The 16,333-nt window shown below is 43.5% G+C and overlaps 2 protein-coding genes across 4 annotated transcripts in view; one reads left to right on the top strand and one right to left on the bottom strand.

Moving 5' to 3' along the window:
- LOC110524448 (xenotropic and polytropic retrovirus receptor 1 homolog) overlaps positions 1 to 4,853 on the top strand; it is an 89,142-nt gene extending 84,289 nt beyond the window's left edge. For both annotated transcript variants that reach the window (XM_036978244.1, XM_036978243.1), the window contains exons 13-15: positions 11 to 150; positions 266 to 487; positions 609 to 4,853. In XM_036978244.1, the coding sequence (XP_036834139.1) occupies positions 11 to 150; positions 266 to 487; positions 609 to 669 (423 nt within the window). In that variant the 3' untranslated portion in view covers positions 670 to 4,853. The remainder of the gene's footprint in view (positions 1 to 10; positions 151 to 265; positions 488 to 608) is intronic.
- Positions 4,854 to 6,451: 1,598 nt separating this feature from the next.
- LOC110524449 (paired amphipathic helix protein Sin3b) lies at positions 6,452 to 15,911 on the bottom strand. Of its 2 annotated transcripts, none has more exons than XM_021604087.2 (19): positions 15,412 to 15,911; positions 14,221 to 14,327; positions 13,493 to 13,646; positions 12,886 to 13,245; positions 12,563 to 12,715; positions 12,321 to 12,443; positions 12,143 to 12,232; positions 11,908 to 12,026; positions 11,514 to 11,727; positions 11,158 to 11,274; positions 10,761 to 10,999; positions 10,464 to 10,647; positions 9,654 to 10,383; positions 9,357 to 9,526; positions 9,004 to 9,177; positions 8,648 to 8,740; positions 8,241 to 8,335; positions 7,693 to 7,891; positions 6,452 to 7,443 (listed from the first exon to the last, which is right to left on the bottom strand). In XM_021604087.2, exons 1-19 carry the CDS (start codon positions 15,517 to 15,519, stop codon positions 7,213 to 7,215), a joined length of 3,660 nt encoding a protein of 1,219 aa, XP_021459762.2. In that variant the 5' UTR covers positions 15,520 to 15,911; the 3' UTR covers positions 6,452 to 7,212. The 2 variants fall into 2 exon arrangements, with proteins under 2 accessions (XP_021459762.2, XP_021459763.2); XM_021604088.2 differs by having other exon boundaries at positions 12,907 to 13,245; positions 15,412 to 15,910.
- Between the last annotated feature and the right edge of the window lie 422 nt (positions 15,912 to 16,333).

The following is a 16,333-nucleotide window of genomic DNA, read 5'->3' on the forward strand; positions in this document are numbered from 1 at the left end:
TATTTTCCAGGCGTACTACTACTGTGCCATCATAGAGGATGTGATCCTGCGTTTTGCCTGGACCATCCAGATCTCCCTCACCACCATGACCAACATCCCCTCTGTGGGAGACATCGTGGCCACCGTTCTGGCTCCTCTAGAGGTGTTCAGGTGGGTTACAGTATCACAGAGCTGGACAGACTACTTCTCTCTCTGTCTCTCTGCCCCCCCCCCTCTCTTTCTCTCTCTCTCATTATGTAATACCTCATTCTGTATCCCCACACAGGCGTTTTGTCTGGAACTTCTTCCGTCTGGAGAATGAGCACCTGAATAACTGTGGTGAGTTCCGTGCCGTGAGGGACATCTCGGTGGCTCCGCTGAACGCTGACGACCAGACGCTGCTGGAGCAGATGATGGACCAGGAGGACGGAGTCAGGAACCGTCAGGGCAAGAAGAGCTGGAAACGCAGCTACAGCCTGTCCCTGCGGCGCCCCCTGCTGTCCTCTCAGTAAGAACCTCCTCACACACGCACAGACACACACACACACGGCCACATGGCCAGGAATCGGTATATGTTAGCCTTGTGTTTGTCTGACAGTATCCATGTGTCTATTCCTTCTCTCATCCAGATCATCCAAGAAGGACACCAAGGTGTTGATTGAGGACACGGATGATGAGGCCTTCAGCTGAGCCCAAAGCACCAGCTCTACAACCCCAGTGATCACTCCATCACAGAGCTGCCTCACACACACACACACACCACACACACACCACACACACACATACACACACACACCACACACACACACATATACACACACCACACACACACACACACACACACACACACATGCACAGGCAGACACAGGTAGACACGCAGGCAGACACAGGTAGACACGCAGGCAGACACAGGTAGACACACAGGCAGACACAGGTAGACACGCAGGCAGACACAGGTAGACACGCAGGCAGACACAGGTAGACACGCAGGCAGACACAAACATACACACTAATACATATAGACATACAAAGAAACACACAATAATTCAGTGACACACAAACAGATTAATTTATTCAAGCACAATCTCAGTATATGATATTGGTATAGATGAGATGGGATTACACACACACACACACACACACACACAGTTTTGAGTTCTTCAGACAAAGAGGGATACACACAGGAACATATTTGGAAAACCCACCAAGCACTGGGATTTTCCTATGAGTACTTTAATTTAACAGACTTTATGTTGATACTTTTTTGTTTGTATATTTGTTTTTGTAGTTCTTTGCCATTTTTGGAGATGTATTAGAGAACAAACGACTGTTTACATGCATTTATTATATTAGGATGAACAGGGAGAAGAAATATTTATCAAAAAGACTAATAATAATAACAAGCCTGAGCATGGACTCTGGATCGCAACATTTACCACAGCATATCAACAACATCAACTGGTTTCAACCTGTTGCTTCCTTTTCTACTCCACTTACTGGGTTGATTTTGTTTACTGAGTTGTAATAATAAAGTCAGTGTAAAACCCTGGCGGCACTTGCAGGAAAAGTGCATTTAATACAAACAAACAAAAACAACTTGTACAAAAATATAATTTAAACATATTTTAGTCTGTGAAAGTTGCTTTGTATATTTGTTCATGTGCACTATTATGTACTCCATGTATTATTTAGAAGAATGAGAATAGCTCAAGCATCTGTGCAATGATATGTATGTGTTTCTCAATGGTGGGAATGTTGAATTAGACTTGTGCCATGTTTTCTAAAAAGCTACTGTTTCCGTAGAAGACTAAGAACACTTCAGGTGGCTCATTCTCCCTCTCATATAAACTTTTCCCACAGATCAGTTAGCCAGCCCATGTTACAACTTCAAAGTTTTGCAAAAACAAACAAGTCAATTATCTAATTGGCTTAGTTCAAGTGCCCTACATGTTCATAACTGTACTTTGCTTTTCTGCTAAAGCGTTATTTTAATGAATGTTGTTCACTGGCGTAGCATCAATCATCTAGCTAGCCTGAGAAGAATAGTCTGTTTGTTCTACTGAGATGTCTGAGAGTCTCGTGCATTTCTCTACCCTTTTAAGAATACTATCCCATTCTCTCTTTTTATTGCTCAACAACTAAAACAACACTGTGACCATTTTCGATTGCAGTGTTTTCTACTGATTGTGTGGGGCACTTTGTATTTTCTCTGTTGTTCTACTTTCTCAGAAGCAGTGGAGCGAGATCAGCTGACAGTGATCAGGGTTTTCCACTGGGGTTCCTCTGACTGTAATACCGCCAAGTAGATCATGTGGCATCTTCACAGGATATTGATTTCGTCTGTTGAGATGAGTTTTCCATGGGAGGGATGCCCTGGCTAAACAGGAGATCCTCATCTGTCATGTCTGCTAGCACTTTCACTATCCAAATAACAGTCCACACCCTGATCTGCCATTCTTCCTCTGAAATATCTACGAACTTTACAACAAAGCTACTGCATCACCTCTTTTGAATATAGAATGCATGCGTCATGTACAGTATCATAGGCCCTGGGACTCTGCGTGTGCCAGGGTTTTTGGTGGTAGGGTTTGTCAGGCCTGGGACCAAGTGAGCGAGTCGTATACCTGCTGTGTCAAGTGATCTTTAATCCTGGAAAGACTATGCTGTGGAACAGTAGTTCTCAGATCAGATAGCCGTGATTAAATAGGCCCGTCCTCCTTGGGTTGTAGGGCCTGCAGTATTTACTCTGTTGTTTAGGACTGGGTTAGCTCACAGTTTCAAGTCTCAGTGCCCAAAAATGATGTTGAAGGTGAAGTTGATTTATCATTTATCAACTCATTCTACAGTACATGTCTGTTTCTCATGCTTTTATGGCAATGCACTCATCAACAAAACTCATGATTTTGTTTTAACATATGTTGTTCCTTGATTAACATTGGTACTTTTTATTACTTGGTTTCGCCAAGAAAAAGAACCCCATGGAAATGGTTCAACTGGCATCCATTGTTAGCACTCTTTTTGTTTGTTCATTTTGTTACATGCATGCTTTACTTATATCATTTTCAAGCTGAATCTATCGGCTGTAACTTTGAAGCGGGTAAAGCCCCTTATCGTGGACCTCGTGGCTTTTCAAGGGAAGGATAAGTGTGTGTTGTTGACTGCTTTCTCCCCACTCACTGTGTGTGACAGCCTCTCTCTGTCACCCCGGGGCTCAACTGTGTTTACACAATGCAGTAGTTGATGTACAGTGTTGATGTGTCGATCAATCAGCATGAGCTTGTCTTGCCTTTCTCTTAGCCTTTCTTTATTATTTAGACTGTTGACGCGTCTAATGAGAAATGACAGTTGGGGTCCCAGCACCAAATATTTGTTTCAATTGCAAAGTTCATAGGCTACAAAATGTTGTAAATGTGTAATAGCACCATCAACAACAAGAAATACACACAATGTCGTGTGCCTTTGAGATAGATTTCTTCCATGACTGTGGTGATGATGCACTTAGACATTTGGCAATTATGGCTGTGCAATGAAGTCTGCTAGTGATAGAAACCACTATCACAAAACACACAATTCAATGATCTAACTACTGATTGTGTCCTCTTTGTTGGAAGAACAGTTGCTTCCACTTTCTTTCCACACTCACTACAAATATGGAACAGGCTAGTCAACCAGTCTTTCCACCAAAGAGCACCCTGCTGCAAGGTCACCTTTGGCATTTCAGTCCTTTTGAAGTGATGGAGAGCTCTTCTACCCCCCGAAACACACACACAGATACACACACTCTCTGTTTAATCTAGTCTAAAACACTGTTAACACTGTCCTCTTTTGTCAGAGACCACAAACTTCTCCCTCCCACCTTCATGAGATTGTTTAAGTATCACTCTGACAATTGTCTTGCCTGCATGCTGCTTTTGTTTTCCATTGTACATATCTGAATGATTGTTTTAATTATCTGGAGAATACTGATTATTCTAGCTGTACTGTTCTTCCTTGATTACATACATTGTTTTTCATTTAGCTTTAGCACAAGCAGTATTCCAGGTGTTGAGGAGCATTTTGATTGTTCACAATCCTGCATTCTTTAAGTGTAAAACCTGTTGAATTGTGTTTGTTAAAAAAAAAAAAGAGAAAAAGTAGAAAGTGAACCTGGATTGTGATTGGCTGTATCTTGTTGGTGTTTCCATATTTTTTCCTGGCTCCCTCATCCTCAGGGTTTGCGTCCAGGGCTACTGGAGGGAGGGGACTAGGGGTTGACAACCCTCAGTCAAGCGAGTGATGACACTAACAAGATACTAATGGTTTCCTAAGATGAAAGCATTCTAATGCATATGACTGCTTAGCAGTTATTCACTAATTTATGTACAACTGAGCCATTTTTTAATGTCAAGATATGGTCAGAAAGTGATAACCCTTTGACATTGAGGGTTACTTTGTATAGGTTTTTTCTAAGACCTGAATCATACGCAAGCCCTGACATCACATTTTCTCATGAGTAATACCTCTCAATGATTTGCTGATTTTACTGCTTGCTAAATCCCATGTTATGTGCTTGATGTCTCTGCATATTTACTTCCTACTTGATGTTGTTGTACCCTTTCTAAAGTAGAAGACTAATGGTGTCTATAGTAACTACATGGATGTACTTTAAACACGTTATGAAAACTGATAAAAAGATCAGTTATGTGGTTGTGTTTTAAAAAGACAAGAAAGGAAATGTCTTACAATAGCCCTTTTACAGAGTAGATTGTAAATGTTGAGTGTATAACGCTGTACTATGATGGTTTTAACGATGGTCTCATTTGTATTTCTGTATACACTTTGGTGATCCTGTCACATCTGGGTTTTATAAACCACGCATATTTTTTTAAACTGTCGCCCTGGCTCTGGCTTTTTTATTTTGTCCATTCCATAATAAAAAATAGTGTTGTCTGTACCGAGATTTCCTAATGTTGAACATACATAGGTTAGGAATTTTGTTGGCAAATTCTTTGGAATGAGAAGAAAAGCCACAATGTTGCACTTCCAAGTTCTGCAGCCCAACACAATCAAGAAAACAAATTATATGGGGGAGGTGTTGCTGTATATACAGTACCAGTCAAAGGTTTAGACATACCTCATTTTTCTTAATTTTTTACTATTTTCTACATTGTAGAATAATAAAGGCACCATAACTATGAAATAACACATATGGAATCATGTAGTAAACAAGTGTCAAAATTAAAATATATTTTAGATTCTTCAAAGTAGCCACCCTTTGCCTTGACACTCTGTTATTCTCTCAACCAGCTTCACCTGGAATAGTTTTTCAACAGTCTTGAAGGAGTTCCCACATACACTGAGCACTTTTGGCTGATTTTTCTTCGCTCTGCATTTCAACTCATCCCAAACCATCTCAATTGGGTTAAGGTCAGGTGATTGTGGAGGCCAGGTCATCTGATGCAGCACTCCTTCCTTCTTGGTCAAATGGCCCTTACACAGCCTGGAGGTGTTGGGTCATTGTCCTGTTAAAAAACAAATGATAGTGGGACTAAGCCCAAACCAGAATTCTGTGGTAGCCATGCTGGTTAAGTGTGCCTTAAATTCTAAATAAATCAGTGTCACCAGCAAAACACACCCACACCTCCTCCTCCATGCTTCAGTGGGAACCACACATGCGGAGATCATCCGTTCATCTACTCTGCATCTCACCAAGACAAGGCAGTTGGAACCACAAATCTCAAATTTGGACTCATCAGACCAAAGAATAGATTTCCACCGGTTTAATGTCCATTGCTCATGTTTCTTGGCCCAAGCAAATCTTCTTATTGGTGTCCTTTAGTTTATTTTTGTTTAAAAAAAAAATATTTTATTGAATATCCGAAACATGCAGTATAGTAATGGTTCCTTTGCAGCAATTCGACCATGAAGTCCTGATTCACGCAGCCTCCTCTGTACAGTTGATGTTGAGCTGTATCTGTTACTTGAACTCTGATGCATTTATTTGGGCTGCAATCTGAGGTGCAGTTAACTAATGAACTTTACCTCTGCAGAGGTAACTCTGGGTCTTCCTTCCTGTGGTCTTCATGGGAGCCAGTTATCATAGCGCTTCATGTTTTTTGCGACTGCACTTGAAGAAACTGTCAAAGTTCTTGACATTTTCTGTATTGACCGACCTTGATCTTAAAGTAATGATGGACTGTCATATTTCTCTTTGCTTATTCAAGCTGTTCTTGCCATAATATGGACATGGTCTTTTACCAAATAGGGCTATCTTCTGTATACCACCCCTACCTTGTCACAACAACTGATTGGCTCAAACGCATTGAGAAGGAAAGAAATTCCACAAGGAACACCTTTTAACTGAAATGCATTCCAGGGGACTAACTCATGAAGCTGGTTGAGAGAATGCCAAGAGAAACCCTGGAATGAATAGGCGTGTCCAAACGTTTGACTGGTACTGTATATAAAATGTTAAAAATGCTTTTCCATGCTGTTTAAGAAGTTCACAACTCAGTTGTTTATTCATGATAACTGATACAGGATAAATGTTATACATTATTTTAACACTGATAGTTTATTTTAGTATGCAAAATGACAAACCAAAGTAAAGATTTGAATATGATACATAATTCTGATGTTCCATAAAATGTACAAAGTTAAATCAATTGTGAGGACTTGTCACACTGGCAATCAATCATCTGTTTAGTCACAAGAAAAATAAAAATGACCAGAAAAAAAAAGTAAATATCAAGAAATGGCTGCCTGCAAAACACTAAGATCATGTAATTTTACATTTTTCATCATATTCATGTAAATGCATATATAAAATGTGTACAGTTGTATATGCACATACAGTAATCAAATTACTGAAGTTGAGCTTACTGTACAAAAGACATTGTGGAGCATGAAACACATTTTTAACCATTTCTCAGTACTTCAGTATAAACATATACAAAAACAAACAAAAGGCCCTCTGGCTTCAGAAGCTAAAAACTACAATGGACTTAAAAAAAAAGAGAGACATTCACATTTCTGAAACAAAAAATGATTTTATTCTCACGACCCTCTGCTTGCACTGCTGACTGTGTGAACAGAGAAGCAGCATGGGTGAATCGGATGAAGAGCTCCTGTGTTCCGCACTGGATCCCCCAATCTCAGTCTCAACACGTCTGCAAAGTCCAACCAGTCTCTCTCTGTGTGTGTAGTAGGTCAGGTGTGTGTGTGTGTGAGAGAGATTGTGTGTGGATCCAGCCTCTAGGGAGAGGGAGGTTTCCTACTGTAATGCACCTGGTATCTGTTGACAGGCAGGCCTTTGACCTGTGTGTTGAGGCAGGTGGTCTTGCAGGGGATCATGTCCTCTGCCTCCTCACCCATCAGCCAGTCGTGGACCGAGCGATCGGCCGCCGGAGGCACGTGCTCTGCCAGCCAGCCCTGGTGCCACTTGTCAAAGCGCTCGTGCTGTTTCACAGCCACCCTGTGCTGGGACTGAGGGAGAGAGACGGGAAGAGTTAGTGAAGCCTACAGACAGGGCTTCATGCACCACTGTGGAAGCAGTCTGGATGATAAGGTCCAGCTGATGCCAAAACAAGACACATAACACATTAAATGAACTTGGAACCAGAATTTATGTCTGCCATCTAAAGCTATAAATCATTAAAGAGACAAGATATTCCTGCCTTAGCTGTTCTTCACCTCAAAACACATACAGAATAAGACATAAATACTAATAGCTACCTTCCTGGCTTTGACCAGCGCTCCCCGCCGGTACATGTAGTCCTCAGAGTTCATGACGAACACCATCTTGTGGGTGTTGAGTTTGAAGCGGCAGTCCAGACTGCCAGCACTCTCCACACCCAGCTGTCTGTGCCACTCCCGTCTGCAGCGCATCGCCTCCACCTGGCGCACCTGCCAGCGTCTGAAGTGCCTCAGGTTCCTACACACAGAGACCCACACACGGTAGCACAGGGAAGCGGGGGACAGTCAGAGTTTATCAGAAGGAAAATACTGTGCCTCAGGATCAGACAGAGGACCACAGGGACAACCACATTCAGATTCAAATCAGGGCCTGTGATACTAGGACTAATTTTGTGCATTGCTGTTCTGGCGGGCAAAAAACATCTGCACTCAAATACTTTTGCGCAGTCATTATTTAAGACAGTGAAATGACAAAATGTGAAAACACAATAGAGGATTGCTATGTAACATCTAGGGAAATAATGTGGCTTCATACGATGGCCAATATATGGACATCACAACTAACGGTAATAGCATGAATCTCTTACCTGGGCAAAAATACAGGTTTGAAAAAGTAGCCTTCAGTCTGCGAGCAAAGCGTTGACTCTGTCCCTACAAACTGTTCCATATAGCTGGACAGGCACTGGACAGGGAAAGAGAATGTAATCAATATGGAAAAAAGCCAGGACATTGCAAAAACACTAAAACTGAGATTAAATAACAAAAAAGCTATAAACTCAGAGGTTTAATGATCATTTTACCTTGTATTGACTTTTGAAAGTAGGTGGGAGAACGAATAATGTTTACAATTTAATAACCTCAACCTGTGTTGTATAAACGCAAGCTGCCCTTCAAAATCTGAAGCAGCAAGTTGCCTTACAAGGTCAGTCTATGTTGATGTCCAAAGGGAATCCTGTGACATTCTATGGGTGCGACTGTCCATAGGATTCTTTACCTGCACATCCAGGGGATCATCGGCCTGGGCCTCCTCTGTGTCCAGCAGCTCAATGGTCAAGGTGACCTGGCCTTTGTTCTGAATGAACAACACCTACAAAGGCAAATCACACCACAGCAAGCTATTAAACATCACGATTAACACCTATGACTGTTTCAGAATGCACAACATCTCTGTTCCAAAAAAGCAGCAGCTAAAGCCCTACACTAACGCTAGGAGGAAACGATTCCCTCTCAACCAAATAAAAGATACACCCTCAGAGTCTCCCCATGCTCAAGCACAGAATCAATAGAAAATCATATCAAATATTCAAGGCTAAAAGTTTCGGCGTCTGTCTCCCCAGCGCAGGCCATTACCTTGAAGCAGTTCTCCTCAGCCATGACCCTCTCAGACTTCCACTGGTAGCTGGTCTCCCAGGCTGCTCTCACACACTGGGACGACAGGTTCCCCCCCGCTGCACCCCTCTTCCTCTCAGCCAGGTACAGCTCAGCCACCTGCAGGCACACCTCGTCACTCACCAGGTGCTGCAGCTGCACAGAGACAGAGAAATGATATGTCAGCCCGGAGGAAGGAGAACCTACAGGCATTCAGAGAACAGTCAAACACTTCAGGATCACAATGTTATTGAGGTAAAGCATGAATATGTAGTGAACGGATATGGATCTGGTTCTGTAGAATGCAACCGGGCAGCTTAAGAGACAATCCTGACCTGTCTAATGGTATTCTGGATGAGCTTGTCGATGGTGAAGCCGATGTAGGCGTGGATGGTGAACATTTCCCGCAGTGTGTCCTCATACTGCGTAGACTCCAGGTTCCCATCCAGAAGACTGCGCACCATGTCCAAAAACGCTGGGTAGTACTCCTCCAGTTCCACCTCACCTGTGGATCGAGTACAAAAAAAACCAGGGCTAACTTTAGCCCAATGTTCCCTCTCCCATACAGAGATACACACTCACCAATGTGGAATACAAAATATTAAAAGACAAAAACAGAGAAGTTCTCTCACTTGGCTGTTTGAGGCGGAGCTCCATGGCCAGGTCGCTGGCCTTATCCCTGCGACCCTCTGCCATCAGCAGCCTCTCACGGTTCTGCTCGGCCCGGTGCTCCAGCAGCTGCCGTTCTGCCTGCCGGTACACCCTCAGCAGCCGCTGGCACAGGGTCTGGTGCAGCCGCAGGAAGAAGTACCAGTTGTTGTTGACGAAAAACAGGTTGTAGACTCCGTCCAGCTCCTTCTGGTGCTCTGCCTCAGGGTCTCTCAGGTCCACCTTCTCCCCTCCTTCTGGGGCCAGGCTGTGAGAGGCTCCACCCAGCTCCGCTGTCTGAGGAGAGGTGCAGCGCCGCCGCCTCGACTCCCCGTTCAGTTGCTGTTGCTGCGGCTGGCCAACTGGTGCTGCTACTGCTCCTGTTATGCTGCTGCTACCACCACCTCCCCGGTCTCCTCCCTCCTCCACCTCTGCCTCCTCGTCCGTCCACTCCTCCGTCTCACTGAGCTCGCCGCGGCGGGAGAAGAAGAGGTCAGGGACAAAGTGCTGGATGATGCGCTTGATATGGTCCTTGTCATCCTTGTGGATGGTGGGCTGGCGTTTGACGTGGTAGATGATGAGAGAGGCGGCGTCCTCCAGGATCTGCTTGTCCTCATAGGTGAACACCATGTGTGGCTCGCTGACCACTGCCGCACTGCTCCCATCACGCCCCTGTTGGCCCACGCCCCCCTCCTCTGTGCTCTGCTCCTGACGCTTAAGGGGTACAGACGTGTTAGACACAGAGAGGAGATTTATCAATAAAGAAAGTAGATAATTGACATCGGAGTACTCACCTCATCATAAACACTTTCAATCTCATTGAGCAGGCTCTTGGATCGGAGGGCCTTCATGTCATTTTGCTTGAAGTTGACCCCCTGGTGGTCCAGGGACTTGAGGTAGGCCTTCTCATACTGCTCCCTCCAGATCTTGTTGAAGCCCTGCTGGGCTTCTCTCCACTCCTCCTCCTTCGCTTTCAATCTACAGACACAGCAGAGAAGACATGGAAGAATTAACACACAGCTAGATTCACATTAGCCAAGTATCTTAGTTACACCCCTGGATGTGTGTGTGGTTTGTGTGTGCACCCTGACCTCTTGAGCACCACAGGCACAGCAGTAGCAGGGCTCCTCTTCAGACCCTCTATAATCTCAGGGGCCTTGTCGCCATAGATACGGTAGACGGCTCGGCGCTGGATGACCTCAGAGGTGCCACCCAGACAGTCGTCCAGGCGGAAGCGGTCCTGGTCCTCGGGCGACAGACGGGACAGCTTCTTCTGAACACTCTCCAGGACCCGGATGGTGGCCAGGTTTGTCTCCAGGACCACATCCAACTTGAGGAAACAGGAAAATAACCATTAGCAATCGTTCTGGAACATGTTCTGCAGAATCATTCAGATGAACAATGCCCTGGGTAGATAAGGGAGAACAGTCTGTTTGTATATAGTTTGTGGCTGAAGTAATAGTAGTTCTGATATCTCATCTTGCTTACTTCAAACCTCTCATCCTCACAGCGATGAAGCTGCTCCTCATATGGGGTTTTCTTAGAGCTTGCAAACGTAGAGTCCTCGGACCATGAGGGGAAGGAAACCCAGGTGTCATTCAATACCTGTAAATGCAGGAAATCAGGACTTTAACACCCGTTTGGTTTCACTTTCAATAATAGTGCCTGGGAAAAATAATAATCACATGCTCAATTCTGATCACTGTCAAGGCCAGATATCTAGCCTTCAAATAACTTTTTTCTGTCTTCCACTAACAGACTCAAAAAATGCTATGAACTTGGACTAGAAATCAGTGCTGGAATGGCAAATCTTAAAAAACAGAACTTGTTTAATTTATGCAGACCTCTTTGCAGATGGCAGTGCGGCCGCTGCACTTGGGCTGCTGGTAAGTCTTGGGTAGTGCTCTGTAGCTGGATCCCAGGCGCTTGCAAGATGCATAGTCGACCTCCCTGCCCCCACCCCCTTCCATGTAGCGGTCCGACAGGCCCGACATTGAATGAGAGAGCTCCTTGTCACCCAGAAATGACTTGAACTGGGTATATAGCTCTGGAAACTTCCTGGAGGAAATAATGGACATGTACAAATAAATGAATGGCTCAAGAGGAGACTTGGCAAAACATACTGCCCTTCATAGAGTACAAAAATATCAGTATGCATTCATTTACTCCGGAAGACATCAGTGACTGTTCCCTTTGAAAGCTCCCATGGTCCAATGTAAGCTCCCACAGTCCACTTACCCCAAAAAGGGGGTGACAAGCTGCAGCAGCTCTGCTCCCGAAACCACTTCCTGGTTAAACAAAGCAATGCAGCGGAGGAAGTTTTCATACACCTCCTGGCTCTTGAAGAAACGTCGAACCTGCAACAAATCAAAACATTATCGTCATTGGTGACCAAGGATTTCATGATGTCTGTCAGAGCCAAAACATTATGGAATCATTCCAACACTGACACTTGTGTCATCTTGAGCATTACCTTGTCAAAAAAGGTGAACTCCCGCAAGACTCCATGCTTCCCAACTGAGGCAAAGGACTGGTCTTGGGAGCACGAAAACTTCATCTTTTTCTAAAATAACCAAACCATAACCAATCACATACAATAAAGGTCTTCTAGAAAAATGCTAAAGCATATGAATGTGTGATTAAGTCCAAACCTTGAGCAGTGGCGTCATATGCGGCAGCAGCATGGGCCTTGATCTCTTCTTGCTATGTTTGCTCATATCCTCATCCTCTGCCCTCTTCAGTTGGTCTTTCCCTGTCAGGGAGCTGCCAGTGAACTGAAAGAACACAGAACTAATAGTTCGATATAGCAACACAAATGGCACTGAAAATCAACTGATCAAACATAATGACCCTGGACAGGTAACAATCTCAGAAAGAAGGGGAAAATACTAACCAATGATCTCTTAGCATCTGGTAAGAACTGTCCAAACTCAGCCAGTAAGTCCTCTTGGCCTTTGAAGAGGCTGGCCACTTTTGAGAAAACTTCATCCTCTGTCATCCCACTACTACTACGACCCCGGCTCTCCTTGACTTCAAGCTGCTCCTTCTGTTAGCACAAAAAAAGACTGTTGTTCCATCTGAGTAACTGTGATAGGATACACACTCATCTGCAACAATTTAAAGTTGCTTTGACCTAGATGCTAGCAAACAACTTCACTTTAAGCAGACATCAATCAAATGTGTTGTTTTCAATTGACAGAAAAACAAATCAATTACCATATTGATGACACAGTGTACCTGGTAAGTGTGTAGTATCTCAAGGAAGGATCTGTAGATCTCTGGATGGTCTAAGAAGCGGTTTTTGATCTTGTTGACATAGCTGATAGCACTGTCAAATTCTACTGGGCTGGGCTCCGAGGCAGGGGGGGACACCGAGGAGGACTGTGGCTGGGACTGGCTCTCTCTGCTGGGGAGTGGCAAGGACAGTCTACTGGGGGGCTCTGGGGGTCCAGAGGATGAGGAGATGCTTTCAGGCGATGCCACAGCTTCACTTTGGGCAGACCCAGCTTCAGCAACAGATGAGCCAGTGGCACTCACAGCAGGGCTTGCAATACTCTTCCCCTGGCCTGGGGAGACCTACCAAAGAAAAGGTGCACTCATGTTAAACATAAATTAACTTCACAACATGCATCTTAAGAGCACCTTTGTGTATGTGTATATGTTCTGCTCGGGTGAAAAACTCCACGTATATATAGGCCCACTATATATATACACTTTGTGTGGATATTGATTCATAAAACTGAGTTACACAACTTGTTGTGCAGAGGCAGCCAGTATTACGATTGTCTGGAAACCCAATCCACACACATTTATAGTGACCCACCTGGGAAGAGAAAGGTGACTGAAGGAAAACCACTCCATTCTTGGGAATCTCTATCCGATAGCCTGGGGGCAGGAAGGCATTGAATCCTAAGACAAGGTCCGGGTGTCCGTGGAAGAGCTGAGACACACGGTTTATAACGCCTGGTGTGTCAATGCTATGAACGAGGAGAAAAATATTTTTATAGGGACAGAGGACATGACCTTAAATGAGGTGGCATTAAGAACATCTGCTTTTCATCACATTTAAAGGCCCAGTGCAGTCAAAATTGTGTTTTTACTGTGTTGTATATCATATTGTACAAAAGCTGATGAGACTAACACAGTAAAAGTGTGACAACATCTGAAGGTCCCAGCAACTACACAGGGACCTTCTAATCAGCAGGTTTCCATAAGCGGGTGGCGTCTTTCCATGGTGGTACCGCCATGGGGTAAATCGATTAATAGATCAATAACAAAAAGAGAGTTCCAAACCTCCCTGCCAATAATAGCTAGTTTTCAGTTTCCACCTCCCCACTCAGACCTAACAAAACTTTGACATGATAAAAGTTGTCCAAAAATATACTTTTAGTCCATTTTAATGGAAATCTATTACAGTAAGGTATGTAATTGTTAGCCAGAAATGATTTGATATTAATATAAAAATGTCTGCATTGGGCCTTTAATTAAGATAGATTTTTACACTATTAAAGTTAATCACTTATCAAGAAATAGGAAAGGGAAATGCTATACCTTTGTGATTTAAATTCTTTCATTATGTCAAGAAATTTGTTATATATTCCAGGGTCATTCCCAAATCGTATTTTCACTTGGTCCAGGTATGATAGGGCATCTTCAACCTGAGGGTAAAGATCATGGTGAGGCACCAAATGAAAATTCATTAGAGCAAATTGTTTTTTTTCTCCAGAACATACAAGAAATTAAGGGGCCCACACCAGATTACCACCAGATCATCAACAAAGAACATAGTGTGGTGTGTGTTATGTTATAACTGTTATTACACGTTCACAAACACAGGGGCAAACCAATCATGTTGCTCCTCAATGCAGTCACTAGCTGAATAACTTATGGCATGTCTTGACCATAACTCGTTTAGCTAGCTACCTTTCCAACTATCTACCAGTATTATTTGCAGCTACACTTCAAATAATAGGCAGATAAAACAAATCTTGTTCAGACTAGTTTAATAAATAGGTTGACTATACATGACATCGAAACACCTTTGTCTTTGATACATTAACGTAGCTCAAATCTGGCCAACTATGAAAACGCAAACTGTATGGTTAGCTAGCTAACAAAATCGATGGTTCTGTGTGCTTGGTGGAAAACAAGGAATACGCCTGAATAAACAATAAACGTTAGGGTTTTCTAAATATACCATGCTGTTCATAACCAAGCGAGTGAACCGACGAGTATGTTTGCTAGCTGTCGACCTCGGATTACAAACCAGCAAAGACAAGTCTCCCATTTTGTGCCAACAAACACCATCCCATTCTAGACAACGCACGTTTGACTTTGTTCTGCCTGGTAGTGTGGGCAGAGAAGGTGAACAAGGAACTTCGGATGTCCGAAGTTATCTGACAATCGAAACTAGGTAGCTTCTAGCCAGCCAAATCAACTTGCTTGATAACCTACGTTACATCCTACTAGGCTGTATTTGGATGACCCAGTGACTCATTACTAAAATCGTGTTTAACGCCATTGAAGAACCCAAGTTAGCTGGCGTTTGCTAACCTCCACTAAAGTACTGTGCATGCATGCAACAACAAACGCCAACTAGCGTTATCTAGCTAGTAACATTCCAATCAGAACCCCTTATGATTAGCTAGCAAGCTAACTCGTTAGCATCGAGAGATGGCCAATATCTGACGAACACAAAATGGTTCTGAGGAAGACTTTTCCATTTTTGTTCCCGTCTCTTACCTTCAGTTTCTGAAAGTGCTGTTGTTGCACTTGTTTTTGTACAACATAGGCCTTGTCTTGAATTTGGTTTATTTGTTTCGGGTTGCTGTGTGCCTGAATTTTCGCCATTATCCCGGCGATAGTGGCCACTACTACTTGATTATAAGCTTCAGTATATGGTTGTTGGCTAGCCGACAAATCTAGCTCTTCGTCGGGAAACCAGCTAGCAACGCTTATTTGGCTAACGTTAGCCAGCAAGCAAGAGGGAAAATCCAACCAGGTAACTTAGCTATGATAAGCTACTACTCGATTTGACTTTGAATGAACGCCATTATTGGTCCAACGAGTGACTACTACTGGTGCGCTATGTCAGAGTGAAGCCTCTTTTAAAACAAGCTTTGAGACAATGGTTGCTGATTATGTTATTTTAAATTAACGATTGCCTGTCTCTTTAAATTCGGCGGCAGCTGTGCAGTCAGTCTTGCTCAATCTTGGCATCCGGAAGCACAGTTGATCAGTGCGCAGACGCATGGAGAAATGGGTGGAGTCGGCTTCATAATGATGCGTTCATAACAAGTGGGAAGGTGGTTATTACCAATTGGATGCATTCACGGTTCTTCAACTCGTTGAGAAATGCAGATTGGCTAATGGCCAACAAGCTACTTCAACCATCAACGAAAGGTACAGCTATCATGCTTATAAATAATTCTGATTTTTATGTTTTGTTACATTTAACTGTCAAAAATGCTGTTATCGAGATAATTTCCTTAGTGGGTGACTTCAGAGGTCAGTATGTGGGAGAAACCGCGCTCAGCGGTGATAGACTAGTAATTTACCAATTGGAAGGGTCATTCATGTGGCCTTTCCCAGTTGAATGAGGTAAATACCACCTTCCTACTTGTTTATGAACGCAGCATAACTCGAGTCGGGGCTCGGGATTGTT

Source organism: Oncorhynchus mykiss, chromosome 5, assembly GCF_013265735.2.
Source record: "Oncorhynchus mykiss isolate Arlee chromosome 5, USDA_OmykA_1.1, whole genome shotgun sequence".
NCBI lineage: Eukaryota > Metazoa > Chordata > Actinopteri > Salmoniformes > Salmonidae > Oncorhynchus > Oncorhynchus mykiss.